The following is a 17,047-nucleotide window of genomic DNA, read 5'->3' as shown; positions in this document are numbered from 1 at the left end:
ATACAACTAACAGAACACTTAAAACTGAATCAAAAAGTTAAACAAACATCTTTAATATGTTTTCTTTACATGTGAAATAAAGAAAACAGTTACAAACTGAAACAGGAAGTGCTTCAGGACCAGTCTTGTTTACATCTTGTGAAATGGTCTATAAAGTAAGCCTATTCACTGAAATGTAGTTAAAGCTGCAGTCCGTAGATTTTTGGGGGTTAAAAATTATCCAAGATACATATTTGAAAAAATACACAACCAGCCAGTGTTCAAAACTCTCTGCTTGCCTTAGCTTGAGTCAAAGCGATAAGCTTGTAATAATGTTTTTAATTCCAGTGGTACTGGTGGATTTCCGCGGGAGATTCGAGCATGTCTTTGCGTCATTACGTCACGTCTTTACACATAAAGGAGGAGTCTCGGCTAGTAGGCTATGAGTGTGAGGATGTTGGAGGGGGAGATTTATAGCCTTTTCTCACAGCACTTGATATAATTAAACTTATCAATTTGATGACGGATCCAGAAAGGTTCAAACGACAGTCACCAGTGACAACTAGAGATTCACCCGCTGTAAAATGCAAAAGACTTCGTTCGGACTTCGGAGTGACTACAGAAAAAGAGACTATAAGCGGACCCATGCGAAAACAAGGATAATATCGGAAAGACATTACATGTAGTCGTGCAATGCTGACGTTGTTACGTGATATGATAACTTAAGCGATTGTTACATTTAATCGGCACGATATACTGCAATGTCAGAACCAGAACTGAAGTGGATGTTACTTACTTGTTCAGATGACATTTTCCGGAAAATTATTATGTTGGTCATAGTTACAAAATGAATAATCTGTGATTCTGAATGACAGTATCCACACCGGCGCGGTGACTGACAGCCTCACAGTCTCCTCACACATTGTGTTCATCCGCGCTGTGACGTGTCGTCGAGGATGTTGAAGTACAAAAGTTGATAATTCCACCAATCACTGCAATTGCAGATCTCGAACAGAGATGGCGACAAAGAGGGAAAACGGCGGACTGCAGCTTTAATATAAGGAAACAAAAGAGAAAGAAAAAACAAACAAAAAAAAAATCACTCACTGCTCTTGATTGAATAACTTTAGTAGCTTTAATAAGAATACATTTCTTACTTGAATGCTGCTGTTAAATCTCTGGCGAAGAGATATGATTGTGTACAGCTCATTCAGGGGAGGAGCTAAGCTGTCAGATTCTGTCACCAGTCGTGGACGGGGCTTGTTACATTGTGACATTACATTGGAGTACAGTCCTTAACTGCTCTTTTTTGAGACACTGTTTCAGATTTATGGAGAAAATAACAAACGGAGTGGATGGATTTTTACTAAAATAAGGTGGTTGTGGAAACCCACTGCAGAAACTAAATATGTTCAAAAACAATATAAGATAGAAATTTGCATTAGAGGTCCCATTTAAGTGTGTAATGTATGCCATCACATTTTACATTAGGCAAGTTAATGTCACAAGGTCTGGCAGTGACTTTGTCACAAGCGTATGATTGTTTCACTCTCAGGAAATAAGGTTGGAAAAAGTTTAAACATTAGGTGATGAAATAGCCATAGCATGATGACCTTGACTCATGCCACCAAGACCAGAGGACACTAAAAGAGGAACTGCCTGGATTAATGTGGAGTTTTTATGGTTAAATGGTAAATGTTTTTATGTCTGTCTGTGGTGCTCCTTCATTAGAGATCCTTTACACACGGGACCGCAGGATAAATAACCATTTTAGATTTATTTTAGATTATTTAAATGTAGAACTGTATTATTGGATAAATTAAAGGGATTAATTTAAACCAAGTTAAAATACATGTAGCAGTAGCCTACTGAAATATGAAATATGGGCCACAAAGTAAGCCATGTGCAAAACATCTTTGTTTTTCTTTTTTCTATAGTTGGGACTTTCCGTTTATGAGGTTCAATTTGTGCCAAAAATAAGTCTACGTTTGCCGTTGTTTTAGGATAAAGCGTTACATTTCGTGAGCTTAGAATTATAAGGTTCTATCTCCGTTTAGGGTAGTTCTGAGATATTGAGCATCAAAGTTTTTACATCCCAGCTGGCAAAACTGTCTTCTATTATAGCTTTATCTATTAATCTTTTTTTTTTTTTTTACAAAAATAACACCACACAGGCATTAATAAACAACTAATGGATCAGATTATGTCAAAAAATCAATTTCGACCAAAAGTGGAGATAGAACCGTATAATTCTAAGCTCACGATTTGTCAATGTCTACAATAATTTACTTCAAATAACTTAGTAGGCCTATTTATTGGTGTATGTTTTTTATATTGCCTATTTCTGTCGTTTATGGGAAGATTTCCAGAAATTATGGCATTCTGTTTGCGCAAAAACAAAACAAAAAACAAACAAAACTGTTGTCAATTCAGCTCAGTTTTATGCTTCACAAATAACTGGTCACTGTGAAAGTTCTGCAGTGTATTTGACATATCCAAACAAACAGAACATTTGAAGAGTTCGGATGTAAAGCCTCTAAATGCCATTTGAAATTTTCTTCTAAAACGCCCATTTTTATCAAGCTTGTATTTAAGTTCAGTAATTTCACTTAAATGACAATTAATAGGTAATCTTCATTGCCATTTAAATGAAATTACTGAACTTAAATATACAAGCTTGATAAAAATGATCATTTTAGAAGAAAATTTCAAATGGCATTTAGAGGGTTTTGCATCTGAACTCTTCATATAGATATTTTCAATATAGATTTCTAACCATCTATCTAAAAGCGTGAAAATTAAACCTTAATTTTAACGAAAATAGACCGTTAATTAAAGCTTTACAGACAGAAAGATAAATGCATATAAAGTTTCAGAAAACTGAGCTCGTTATTGAACATTTTGTTTTGTTTATTTACTAAACCTGGATATCTGTAGAAAGCATTGCGGAAAGTTTATACTTCTGTGGAAATTTGCTTCCCAAAAATAGCCAGCCTGTGCGATCAAGTTTTTAATGTTGTTTATATGTCTATGCGGTGTTTTTAATATGCTTTAAGACAAACCAGGTAGGCTAAATGCATAAGTCAACAAGAGATGGGTTTTTTAAACCTCAGTCAATAGGATATGAGTCAACTTGTCAGATAGGCCTAAAAAATACCCCACTTTAACAATATGGATCGTATTGTGTTTTGCACGTTTCATTTGATTATGACTCTTTTAGCCCCTCAACAATACCACTATCTGGCCAACAGAGGACGACGTGAATCTGTATTTGGTCAAAGTGAAGCAACATCGACACGTGCAAAACTGCAACCTTTTTGATTTTGACTCTCCAGAACGCTCGCAGGTTAGACATGTGTCCTTTTCCTAGTTTTTTTTTTTTAAATCAATAAAACAGAATTTATTGTTTATGGCTGTTCACTTTATTTGTTAGGCTCTTTGTATCCACTTAATTGACACTTTCATTTTACAGGTTTTATTTCAGCAAACGTTGCAAGCCTATGCAGGAATAGTGCGTGTAATAATATGTGTGTGGGTGGACTGTAATCTGACTCCTCTTCTGCTGTATTTATTACCGCACATCGTTCGATACAAGCACAGAGAAACGTCAGCACGCTCCACCTCACAGCGTTCAGTTTATCCGAGAGATTCAAATGACATGTTAAATGACAAGAGGATACACTTCAGCTCTAATTCTCTCTCTTTCATACCTCTGCCTTTCCATATGACGAACAACAATCCTAAAAAGGGAATTTTGAGCAATATCACTTGAACTAGGATACTTATTTTATATTCTATCTTGACCTAAAAGCACAAAAAGTGCCCACAAGGATGAGAGGCGTCTTTACGGTGTGCTGTTTGAGTTTTCTTCTGGGGCTTCTGGCTATGGTTAGGAGTGATGAAGACTACACTGAGGATGAAGAGATGATCCTGTCTCTAATTCTGCATGATGACTCCCAGCCTGAAGCAGAGAGCAGGCCATCTGCCCAGTTTTACAGGTGCACTAAGGTACATGGCTAAATTAATGAATCACTGTATGGGCTTATTACCTGATATTAGAAACGATATTTCTTCTAAATGAAGAAGAAGAAAAAAAAAACAAACAAAAAAAACATGCTGCATTTTAAAGTACAAAATTCAATAATTCAGTAGGCCGACTCGACATTTGGTTCTTTTTTATTAAAGTAAAAAAAAATATTTTGATAAAGGAATTTTTTTTTTTTTAATTTTTAAATCAGGCAATTTGATTTTACTGTCTACTCTACAGGATGCAGATTTTTTAATTCATTGTATGAAATAAAACAAAATAAATAATGCATGTAAAATTACTAATTTCCTAAGTAAAACTAATGAACAAGATTAATACATAGCCTATATATTTAAAGTCTAAAGTAGGAGGCACCATGTTAGCCCCAATATTTTTGTAAATATTTAATGCGCGTATTAAGGACACTTTATTTGACCAAATATCCAGTACTGGACATCAAATTGATGGTATGAATATAGCCATAACACTGTGACTTTTTTAAATAGAACATTTAGATATTTTCATTATATATTTCTCACCATCTAAATAAAAGCAGGAAAATTCAACCTTAAGAACTAGACCATTCATTAAAGCTTTACGGACAGAAAGATAAATACATAGCCTATAAAGTTTCAGAAAACTGAGCTCGTTATTGAACATTTTGTTCTGTTTATTTACTGTACCTGGATATCTGTAGAAAACATTTGTGGAAAGTTTACATTTCTGTGGAAATTTGCTTCCCAAAAATAGCCAGCCTATGTAATCAAGTTTTTAATGTTGTTTGTATGTCTATGTGATGTTTTTAATATGATTTAAGACGAACCAGGTACAAAAGCATAAGTCAACATCGTTGCTGAGTATTTTCTCTTTAAAACTGCAGTGAACCAAAGACAGTCTCAAAAACACAAAATCGAGGGTCTTCCTGACGTCCCAAACTATCTTGTAACCAATCAGGACAACATTGTCAATGAGTGAATCTCTGAGCTGGTGTGAAGGAGTGGAGGTGGGGCTAATTTCTTATAATTGAACCACTACATACTAAATGAGTCAGCAAACACAGAACGATCCCGCATGGTTCCCATTTGGTTATTTTTTGGGGAACCAAACAAGAACGTTCCCAAAATGTAAAATTGTTAGCTGGACATAACGCTCAACAAATCTAGCCAGTTCAGATATTTCATGTGTTTTAGCCCAAGCACACCTGGTGCAACTAATGATGCCCTTGATTCATTACATCAGGTGTGCTTGAGGCTATGTTTACACGGAAACGATTCTGACGAGAAAACGCAAAAGTGGCGTTGCGTCATCACTTTTTATTCTGCGTTTAGACAAGCGTTTTGTGTGGGAAATCCGTGTGCAAATGGTGACGCAAAAGTGTGTGAAATTCAATGTAGTATGCATTCCAGGCGGCTATGAGTGCATACTACAACAACACCAAGTCCACGCGCCTGTGTACAACCTTCACTGTCAAGCAGACTTTTGCGTTTTTACCCTTTACACGGGAACGCGACGGTGGAGCGTTTTTAAGATTTCCACTCTGGAGGGTGGTTTCACTTTTTTCGCGTTTTTAAGCCTCAAAAACGCCATCGCCGTGTAAACGAAAGGCACATCCGATAAAATATTTTCACATTTTCACCCGCGAGCGTTCTCGTGTAAACAGGGCCTAAATGTCATAAGGGGAAAGAAAGGTGATTTAAGCAATTTTGAGCGTGGCATGGTTGTTGGTGCCAGACGGGCCAGTCTGAGTATTTCACAATCTGCTCAGTTACTGGGATTTTCACGCACAACCATTTCTAGGGTTTACAAAGAATGGTGTGAAAAGGGAAAAACATCCAGTATGCGACAGTCCTGTGGGCGAAAATGCCTTGTTGATGCTAGAGGTCAGAGGAGAAGGGACAGACTGATTCAAGATGATAGAAGAGCAACTTTGACTGAAAAAACTGCTCATTTCAACCGAGGTATGCAGCAAAGCATTTGTGAAGCCACAACACACACAACCTTGAGGCGGATGGGCTACAACAGCAGAAGACCTCACCGAGTACCACTCATCACCACTACAAATAGGAAACAGAGGCTACAATTTGCTAGAGCTCACCAAAATTGGACAGTTGAAGACTGGAAAAATGTTGCCTGGTCAGAATTTGGTGTAAACAGAATGAGAACATGGATCCATCATGCCTTGTTACCACTGTGCAGGCTGGTGGTGGTGGTGTAATGGTGTGGGGGATGTTTTCTTGGCACACTTTAGGCCCCTTAGTGCCAATTGGGCATCGTTTAAATGCCACGGCCTATCTGAGCATTGTTTCTGACCATGTCCATCCCTTTATGGCCATCATGTACCTATCTTCTGATGGCTACTTCCAGCAATGTTTTATTAGTTGTGTAGAAACACTCGCAAATTGTCCCGACAACATCAGTTGCCATACGCCAGGAACGTCTAAAATAAATGTACTGTAGTACGTGTGGAATGTTTGGAATAAGAAGGCTAATCAAAATCTTTTTTTTTTTTTTTACGCACAGGATGCATGGCGCATGCCGGGTCAGTATATAGTGGTAATGCGGAACGGAACGCATGTGAACCAGGTGGAGCGCACCACGCGCAGGCTCCGTGCACAAGCCGCGAAACGTGGATACCTGATCGAAATACTGCAGACTTATTCTGGAGCCTTCCACGGGTTTCTGGTGAAAATGAGCAGCGATGTTCTTCACATGGTAATTAGACACTACACAATAATGCTCTCAGTTTTGTATTTTACATCTCAGTTCATATTTTATATTTAAGAATGTTAGAACAGTTTTGTGGTCTGAAAAGTTAAATGAAAACTTTTTTTTTTTTTGTCAGGCAGTAAAGCTTCCCCATGTGGAATACATTGAAGAGGATTCCTCCATCTTTGCCCAGAGCATCCCATGGAACCTGCAGCGCATCCTTCAAAACAAACATGAGCCTGGAAAATACTCACCACTCAGTGAGCTAAAGTCTCCTCTCTCACTCTACTTTTTCAAATCACTGTCTAAAATGATCTTCTGAGATCCTGAAGTCACAGATTTGCTTTCTGTGCTGTGTAAATGCTTTTATGTTAATAAAATGCTTAATCTCTCGAATCTTTAATCCTTCTTCTCCCAAGTATTTTGCCATGTATGGTCCTTGATCTGTCTGTGTTTGCAGATGACGGCTCAAAGGTGGGAGTGTATCTCTTAGACACAAGCGTTCAGGTGACTCATCGTGAGATTGAGGACAGGGTAATGGTGACGGACTTCAACAGTGTGCCAGAGGAGGACGGGGTCAGAGTTCACAGACAGGTTGGTGAATGTCATTAAAAGTTTTATGATAACTGTGAAGTTTTTCATGCAAGTGCTGATGAGAAGCATATGTCCATCACTTCCTACGGTCGTTTGCCCACAGGCTAGTCAGTGTGATGGTCACGGCACACACATAGCAGGAGTGGTCAGTGGACGGGACTCGGGTGTCGCTCGAGGTGCCAGTGTAAATAGTGTCCGAGTGTTGAATTGCCAAGGCAAGGGTACTGTGTCAGGAGCTTTGGCAGGTAAACCAAAACATAAGTAGTATTATATATACATCTATATTTATAACATTATATGTTATATATGGAGCTTTAGCAGGTAAACCGAAACTTACTGTAAGTGATACAAAAAATAATATATAAAAACAAAACTCATTTTGTGGAATCTTATTACAATTTAAAATAATTATTTTATATTTGAATATATTTTAAAATGTAATTTATTCCTGTGTTGACAAAGCTAAATTTTCAGTATCATTACTCCAGTCTTCAGTGTCACATTAATAGAAAGTTCTAAAGAATAGCATTTATTTGAAATATAATATTTTGTAACTTTATAAATCTCTTTATGTCACTTTTGATCAATTTAATGCATTCTTGCTGAATAAAAGTATTAATTTATTTCCAAAAATAAATTCTTACTGACCCCTATTTCAAATAAATGCTTTTCTTTTTAACTTTTCAACAATGATAATAATCAGAAATGTTTCTTGAGCAGCAAATGCTGAAATTTCAGCTTTGACATCACAGGAATAAATTACGTTCATAATAAAAAGAAAACAATTATTTTAAACCGTGATAATATTTCACAATATTACTGTTTTTGTTGTTGTATTTTTAATCAAATAAATGCAGCCTTGGTGAGCAGATACTTCTAACATTAAAAAATCGTACCGATTCCAAACTTTTAAAGTTTACAGTTTTTAGTCTATAGAGATAGAGATAGAAAACAAAGAGATAGTATGCAAGCAATATACAGTACTTCCTAGTCCAAAAGCATGACAGCCCAGTCCGCATCGGTCGGGCACCCCACCTCCTCTTTCAGCTCACGCCAGCGAGAAAACGCTGGCCCAATGTTAATCCTCGTTCTGCCTTTAACACGATTACTTTCTCTTTTTGCTTTGCTACGATAAAACCTTTGCTTTCTTTTTTTTTCTGTGCTGCTTCGGCCATGACTATAACATTTGGCTCGCACGTCCGATTTTAAGTTGGGGTGGTTGTGGAAGTGACGTATATGCCGTAAAGCAGTCGAATTTTGTAGCTCTTTGTTCGCCGGTTACTACCCGAAACCCGAAGTTTAAAAGTACGATTAAAAACGCTACAGACCCAGTCAGGCTATGGCAGACGTGTCATTCAACCTTGGAAATATATTATGAAGGTTGAAAAGTAACCTGGTGTTACTTTAATAAATAAAAGGACAAACAATAAACAAGAAAATAATTACGAGCTTCGACAGGAAAACAAACAAACAATAAATGTCATATTCCATTACTATAAAACACAACACTGTTGCAGGTCTGGAGTATATCCAGTCATCTCTGATGTCTCAGCCTCTCTCACCTGTGATCCTCCTGCTGCCATTTGTTGGGGGATTCAGTCGCACCCTCAACGCTGTCTGCAGGAAAATGGTGGAATCTGGCGCAGTGCTCATTTCTGCAGCCGGGAACTACAACGATGATGCTTGTCTGTACTCACCAGCCTCAGAGCCTGAGGTACTGACCTGAGATTACAACGGGTTGAGTCCTTCAGGAAAGCATTTGCTTTTGACATCATTTGTTCCGCTGCTGCAGGTGATAACAGTAGGGGCCGTTAATTTTGCTGACCAGCCGTTGATCACTGGGAAGACCGGCACCAACGTGGGCCGCTGCGTGGATGTGTTCGCACCCGGTGATGACATCATCAGCGCATCCAGTGACTGCTCTACCTGCTTCACTACGAAGAGCGGAACGTCACAGGCAGCGGCACATGTTGCTGGTTAGCACACGCACACACACACACACTAATGCATAATATTATTAGTGCATGTTATTAGACGGATGAGAGTACATTTGGTCAGTCTGTCCATATAACCTGCTCTGGTCGGTGTGTGTTTTCAGGTGTAGCGGCGGTACTTCTGAATCTGAGTCCAAACTCCAGCTCTGCTGAGCTTCTGCAACAGCTCCTCTATCATTCAGTCAAACAGGTCATGAACCCAGAGTCTCTGCCACAGGACCACCGTCTCACTACACCCAACATGGTAGTCGCCCTGCCTGACCCGACCTCCACACTCACAGGTCAGAGTTCACGAGTAAATTTCAACAGTGTGGTTTTTCAAACAACGGGCATTAATAATATGGACTGATATTGCAATCTGATTTATGATGATTTCAATACTATAATTTGCAGATTGCAATAAATGTGTAATATAATGTAATATAAGAATAAGTTTTATTTATATAGCGCCTTTCCGTTAGCCTGGTTCAACCAGACTCTAGTACATTTCGTTTGCACATAGAGTCTGGAGGTGCAAAACCATTTAATGCCATAAATGTTAAAAAGCAATACCTTGAAGCGAATACGTGATGCCACGGGTAGCCAGTGAAGGTCATGAAGCAGAGGAGTAATGTGAGCAGAACGCCTGGTAGAGGTGGGAACTCTTGCTGTTGAATTTTGAACACACTGTAATCTTGCAAAACATTTTTTTGGGCAGACCAAGAAACCGAGCATTGCAATAATCCAGACGTGATGTGATTAATGCATGAGTTAAGGTTTCTTAACAAGAGAAGAAATATGAGAGCCAAAAGAGTTGAGTTCGATTAAGACACCAAATAATGCCAAATATATTATAATACATCATGTCAGTTTAGGACTAGTTTTGCCATGATGGGTGACTAATTTAAACGCTATAGAAGTGCCCAAAACATACCTGTAACCATTAAGGTGGCCTTAATGCACTTTGTTGTGTGTTTTTGATGAGGTTGCCACTACATGTGTTTTCTCACAGGAGAGGATCTGCTCTGTAGATCGGTTTGGTCCGAGAGGTCGGGCGCTTCAGGTTTCGCCACAACTGTGGCCCGCTGTCGCCACGGTGAAGAGATGCTGAGCTGCTCCAGTTTCTCACATAACGGAGGAAGAGCTGGAGAAAGAATGGAGGTCATTATCAGAAAAAGTTTGTTCAGTATCCTAAAAAAATACTATTTGAGCTGTCAGCATGATGCTAGTAACTAGTTGCACAAGAGAGTGAGTAAAGTAGAGTATTGTTTAGTAATTTCCTTTCTGACAGGTGAGAGATGGGCAGAAAGAGTGTGTTGCTGTCAATGGGAATGGAGGGCAAGGTGTGTTCGCTGTAGCGCGCTGTTGTACGGGCCATAAAGCTCAGTGCCAGACGATAGAGAGTCCCGGGAGAGGCGCGGATGCAGAATGTCCCCCAGAACACCAGCTGACAGGTGACAGATTGTTTCGCACTGCAGCGTTTTTCATTAGGATTAATTTATAAATTGTTCTGGGTTCAGTGGAAGTTGAAGTGTATTGGGTTTTGGTTATCGGACAATAATTTCACTTCGAAAGTCTTATATAAAAGGTTCTTTCATTTGAAAAAAATCATAATTCTCTAATCTCATGCATTTGTTTTGAAATGATTCTCTTAATGAGTAAAGTTTCTGCCGTCAATGCGGCTTAAAATTAATTTGAATAGATATCTCTATGCTTATCCTTGAGCCAACTTGAGCCAACTATACATTTCTATTCATGTTTCTAGAATGTGACAACTGTCATCTTTCCCTGCAGGCTGCAGTTCGTCCTCTTCATCTGGAGAGGTATCAGACTCTGATCGACCTCTACATGGCAGCCGCAGGGCATGTCCTGCTAAAAGGGGTGTAACGTCATATGCCTCCTGCTGCCACACGTCCTCTCTGGAATGTCATCTGAAAGAACACGAACCCACGGCTGTAAGAGAGCAGGTGACTTATTCTCTCAAGACGTTTCCTTTGACTCGGTGGACACAAAAAACAAATGCACAGCTTCTAACATTTATACAAGTGGCAGTTTAACTCCTGAATCTCTTGGATTAATTGAAACATGACTTAAAGGGTTAGTTCACCCAAAAATGAAAATTCAGTCAATAATTACTCACCCTCATGTCGTTTCAAACCCGTTTGTTCATCTTCGTACACAAGTAATGATGTTTTTAATTAAATCTGAGAGATTTATCCTTCATTGAAAGTCTATTCACCCAAATCTCATTCATAAAGAGATCGTAAAATAAATGCTCATGCTTCCATTTACCAAATTTGAGTGCTCTATTTACGTTTACCGATCAATGTTCATCAACACTCACCTAAAGGATTATTAGGAACACCTGTTCAATTTCTCATCTCATCTAATCAACCAATCACATGGCAGTTGCTTCAATGCATTTAGGGGTGTGGTCCTGGTTAAGACAATATCCTGAACTCCAAACTGAATGTCAGAGTGGGAAAGAAAGGTGATTTTAGCAATTTTGAGTATGGCATGGTTGTTGGTGCCAGACGGGCCAGTCTGAGTATCACAATCTGCTCAGTTTCTGGGATTTTCACGCACAACCATTTCTAGGGTTTACAAAGAATGGTGTGAAAAGGGAAAAACATCCAGTATGCGGCAGTCCTGTGGGCGAAAATGCCTTGTTGATACTAGAGGTCAGAAGAGAATGGGCCGACTGATTCAAGCTGATAGAAGAGCAACTTCGACTGAAATAACCACTCGTTACAACCGAGGTATGCAGCAAAGTATTTGCGAAGCCAAAAAAGATAAGACTAAGACTGGAAAAATGTTGCCTGGTCTGATGAGTCTCGATTTCGTTGATACATTCAGATGGTAGAGTCAGAATTTGGCGTAAACAGAATGAGAACATGGATCCATCATGCCTTGTTACCACTGTGCAGGGTGGTGGTGGTGGTGTAATGGTGTGGGGGATGTTTTCTTGGCACACTTTAGGCCCCTTAGTGTCAATTGGGCATCGTTTAAATGCCACGGCCTACCTGAGCATTGTTTCTAACCATGTCCATCCCTTTATGGCCACCATGTACCCATCCTCTGATGGCTCAACCCAATAAAGCATTGTTGAGATGTGGTGGAACGGGAGCTTCGTGTCCTGGATGTGCATTCCACAAATCTCCATCAACTGTAAGATGCTATCCTATCAATGTGGGCCAACATTTCTAAAGAATGCTTTCAGCACCTTGTTGAATCAATGCCACGTAGAATTAAGGCAGTTCTGAAGGTGAAAGGGGGTCAAACACAGTATTAGTATGGTGTTCCGAATAATCCTTTAGGTGAGTGTAAGTAAAAGCCCAAATCAAAACAGTTCAACATATAAAGAGTGGCTCATCAGAAGACTTGGATTACACCACTCGATTCATATAGATTTCTTTTGGGTGAATTAAAGTGTGGTCAAATTTACTGTTGTTCATCTCATTTTCTGTCATTTTAATTGTAATGTACGTGCTGGCTCTGCTCAAGGGTGGAACATTTTAACGTATAAATTTTGCATCAGGTTCAGTTGGTCATGCGAAATCGCCCTGTTGACCAACAGAAAGCTGTAAAGACTTGAAAGTGCCTTCTGTGCTTCATACAGTCGCTAAACTATTTGAGATTTTGCCAAAATTTTGCTAATATGACCGGACCTTTAGTGTCTGAGCAGCACTAACCTGCATTCTTTATTTTAGGTGGAAGTTTCATGCGAGGAGTCCTGGACACTAACAGGCTGTCAGGCTCTTTCTCGTGGTTCCGTCGCTCATGGGGCATTTGCTTTGGAAAACACCTGTGTAGTTCGTTCATCTGGAGGAGATAAAGGAGCTGCCGCCATCGCCACCTGCTGCAGGCACCGCCCGTCACACCAGCCGCACGACCAATGAAGAGGGGGATGGGTGTTCCTTTTCCCTCCCTTCTCTAAACAACGTAACCAAGGACATAACTGCTATAACACAGAATAGTTGGAGGTGTGACACAAGCCAGTTCAATTCCGCCACTACAGAATATCACACAATGGAGAAGAGCATTGAAACTGGTTCTGGTGTTACCATAACCAATGTAGACACCCTAAACAAATAGGCTTTTAAACGGCAAAACACATTTTAAATAGGGATGCATTGATAAATTCTTACCAATACTTATGTTATGGCCTAAAGATTACATTTAACATTGTTATTACAATATTCGATTTTAAAGATCGACTTTAAGTGAGCCTTGGATGGCAAAGATAATCTAAATGTAAAAACAGAGACCATCATGTACAATGACATAAAATATTGGCTGATTAAAAAAAAAAATGGACCAATACTAATTAACAAACCTCCAATATTGGTAACTGATAATAATATTGATAACACTGTATTTAGTCAGCACTTTTCATTTTGATATTTACACATTCTGAATTGAACAAGATCTATTTGTACTATATTTTGGAGAGCATTGTCTACTATTATGCATGTGCACTGTTTATAAGAGTAGAACTCTTTTTTTTTTTATAAATCTATATTTTTACATTACAAGTTTTCTACAAACTTTATATGAGTAATGTCCTAAAATCAACTTCAGACTTGACACGTACAAATGTCACACAATCTGTGAAAAGTTATGCATTCCAGTTTTTCCTTTTTTATATCAAACGTTTTCATTGTCAAACTCTGATGTACAAATTAAAATGTGGTTTTAACATGCATTAACAGATTCCTTTACACATCTTACACACTCGTAGCAGAAATGAATCAAAGAATCCCCGGTTATTAAAAACTCTTCAAGCGTCTTCAACCCTGTCCTGACACCCAACTTCAAATTGGAAGCCTTGTCACAGATCTGCCGATTGTTTGGTACAGCATCTACAGGTGTAGGATGGGTTAAAAAAAGCCTGATTGGAGGAAGGAGGATCAGATTTTGATGAAAGCTTTATCACACCCTGTCTATAAGTACATATAAACTGCAACTCCACCGTTTCTTATGGGCTCCGTTAGTGAAAACCGATTTAGGCAGCTGAGCTGAAGTTAGAGTGATATCTTTGCCAATGTGCATATTCCAGCAAAATAAGAAAGACACCTTATGTTCAGGCACTGATCTGATGAACTGTCCCCTCAATCATCACTGAACTCTGTGCCTTCAGCCCGAAACATATAGAAAAAGTCCTCCGGTCATCCTAAAGCCTATATAACTTATCATCTCAACACTAACCACATATGCGGCGGTGAATTAGCAATGAACCATATACTGATTCAAAGTATAAAGGCAGTTGTGAGTACTGCAGTGTTTCGCTGACTATTAGAGGCCGACACCAAGAGTCAAAAAGTCAAATACTCTTTTAAACCAGCCTTAACAGGTTTGCTTGTTTTACCTGGTTGCCCAGCCAGACCCATCTTGGGTTAAACTGCCCAAAACCACTCTAAAACCAGCAAACCAGGCTGGTCCTGTTGAAAAAACAAAAAACAAACAAAAATTAAACCAGTTTAAGATGGTGTGCTGGTTTAACTTGATCACCCAGCCTGACCAATCAAGAGTTTAAGTGCCCCAACCCCCTAAACCCAGCTAAGTAGACTTAACCTGCTGAGAAAAAAAACATCTTAAACCAGCCTTAAGTGGTTTTCCTGGTCTCCCAGCTTGACTAATCTAGAGTTAAAGTGCCCAACCAGTAAACCAGACTGCCCCTGTTGAAAAAATGTTGAATCAGTTTAAGATGGTATGCTGGTTTTACCTGATCACCCAGCCAGACCAAGAGTTTAAGTGACCCAAACCCCATAAAACCAGCAAAGCAGGCTTGCCCTGTTGGGAAAATATTTAGCTGTTGGTCTCCCAGCCAGATCAAGCTAGTCAACTGGCCTGTATTAAATGGTTTTTGGCCACTAAACAAGCTGAATACCAACTAAAACAGACGAGTCGACCAGCGTATCCTCTTAGGCTGATTTTCAACAGATGGAAGGGACCAGCGTGTTTCAGCTTTGGCCAGTTTACTCAATTATTTTCCACCAAGAGAGTCTCTCACATGTACAAACATGCGAAGAAGCACATCAAAAAAGCGCCAACGTGAAAGTTTCCAAAAAACACGCAAAGAGCAGGTGACTGTGAGGTAAAAAGCAGCACTACGGTTCACTCTGTCAGCAAACGTTTGTGTAAGGTGGTGGTGAGGTCTTTCCGCTGTAAACATTGAAGCGATGTTGCGAAGTGTTCTAGTCTAAATATAAATTGAGCAGCAAACGTCAAGTGAATCACCCTGCGGACTCTCTGAAGGAGAGACATCACAGGCCCGGCTCAAACAAGCGCCCTGTGTCCTCATATGGCGCTCCGAGATGAGCACGGCCGAGCATATGCGTGTGCGATGTTATCGTCATGTCGAGCGGGTTCAGGCATTTGTGTAGCACGACGTGTCCACTGGTTTGTCTCAAGACGAGGATGCGAGCAGCAAAGGGGATGAGTCGAGTAAAGGCACTTTACTGCTCTGTGACAACTTCCCATCTCTCCAACAACCTCTGTCTTACTCTTTCCCCTCCCCTTTCTGGCCGATCCTCGCCCCGTCATTCTATGCATAAGGCAGACTGAACGGAAAAGATGCAGGCAAAATAACAAAAAATAACAAAGGGGGGACAAATATGGCAACATTTACCCTGAAAAGTGTCACGTCCTAGACCTTCATACCAGAGCGGCACAAGACAACATCAAAACAGATGAACAGAAAGAGTGAGATGACACACTGCTGATTGTAGCACTCATTGTCTTTTGGGAGGAAGAAACGTTCATCGGTTTTCAGAGTCTTGCATATGTCTTAGGACGCATCTGCTGATGCGATGTGTCTTCCGCTGTAAAGTCTGTCCCCCGTGTCCACTGTCATACTTCTCTATCTAGCACTTGCGTAAACAGCTTGTGTCTTCTGCCGCACGCGGTTTCCTATTCAGAAAGTCAAGGATTGGACAAGAGAGCAGCGAGGGACATGGCTTTCCAATTGTCTCCACGTGATGAATTTGTCACAAAACTGAATTCAAATATAAAGTGCATTTTAAAAATACCAGCAAAAACGAGAAGGGAAAAAAAAAACGGTGTGATTATTTGACTCTCAGAGACTTGGCAAGTTCCTCTTTTTTTTTTTTTTTTTTTTTTTTCGAATAAGATTTGAGGCACCTCTCAACAGACTCAGAAAAAAAAATAAAGAAAATCAGTAAAGGATTCTTAAAAATATTATTTTACATTTGAAATTACACTTATGGAACACATCTTTACATTTCTCATGAATAGTATCTACTTAATTACATTGGCAAATATACGCTGATTTCTTTTAAAACACCCCGTCTGGCACCATAGTAGTAGTTCTGCGTAAAAACGTCAAGGAAATGAAAGCCTTCGTTTTTAAGTCCCATTCGTCTGACAGAACTCATCGAGTCAGACGAAACATCTAAATGACTTGCACGACATGAACTCTGATTTCATCCAGCCAGGCTTTAACCACCAGAAAAAAAAAAAAAAGAAAAAAAAACGAGATATTCGCGTCTGTTCACGTCTCCGGCGAGGCGGCTTGAAGAGCGAGCGCTCCGACGGGCCCTTTGGCTGCTTCTGGTCGCTCCATTTCCAGTCCCTAGAAGATCAAATGCAGTTTTCTTATTGTGTGTTTAGAGCCACAACATCTTTCCGTCGGAGGGATTTCTTTTGTGTGTTTTGTTGCGCACAAACAATGAGGATTGTTAGGGGTCCACATCTTCTAGATCACTCCGAGAATCGCCCAGCATCATTGGGGATTCAGATCCCTGAG

General features: G+C 39.6%; 2 protein-coding genes across 4 annotated transcripts in view; one reads left to right on the top strand and one right to left on the bottom strand.

Annotated features, from left to right (window-relative positions):
- Positions 1–3,594: 3,594 nt before the first annotated feature.
- Positions 3,595–13,984, top strand: pcsk9 (proprotein convertase subtilisin/kexin type 9). Its single transcript, XM_039692827.2, has 12 exons — positions 3,595–3,987; positions 6,527–6,718; positions 6,849–6,972; positions 7,173–7,306; positions 7,410–7,551; positions 8,824–9,020; positions 9,099–9,282; positions 9,405–9,581; positions 10,292–10,440; positions 10,571–10,733; positions 11,074–11,246; positions 12,990–13,984. Exons 1-12 carry the CDS (start codon positions 3,811–3,813, stop codon positions 13,176–13,178), a joined length of 2,001 nt encoding a protein of 666 aa, XP_039548761.2. The 5' UTR covers positions 3,595–3,810; the 3' UTR covers positions 13,179–13,984.
- A 1,228-nt stretch (positions 13,985–15,212) lies between these two features.
- usp24 (ubiquitin specific peptidase 24) overlaps positions 15,213–17,047 on the bottom strand; it is a 70,603-nt gene continuing 68,768 nt past the window's right edge. For all 3 annotated transcript variants that reach the window (XM_089118523.1, XM_039692831.2, XM_089118524.1), the window contains one exon: positions 15,213–17,042. In XM_089118523.1, the coding sequence (XP_088974649.1) occupies positions 16,980–17,042 (63 nt within the window). In that variant the 3' untranslated portion in view covers positions 15,213–16,979. The remainder of the gene's footprint in view (positions 17,043–17,047) is intronic.

The sequence above is a fragment of the Pimephales promelas genome, chromosome 13, assembly GCF_988280905.1.
Source record: "Pimephales promelas chromosome 13, fPimPro1.hap1.1, whole genome shotgun sequence".
NCBI lineage: Eukaryota > Metazoa > Chordata > Actinopteri > Cypriniformes > Leuciscidae > Pimephales > Pimephales promelas.
This window is presented reverse-complemented; position numbering and strand designations above follow the sequence as displayed.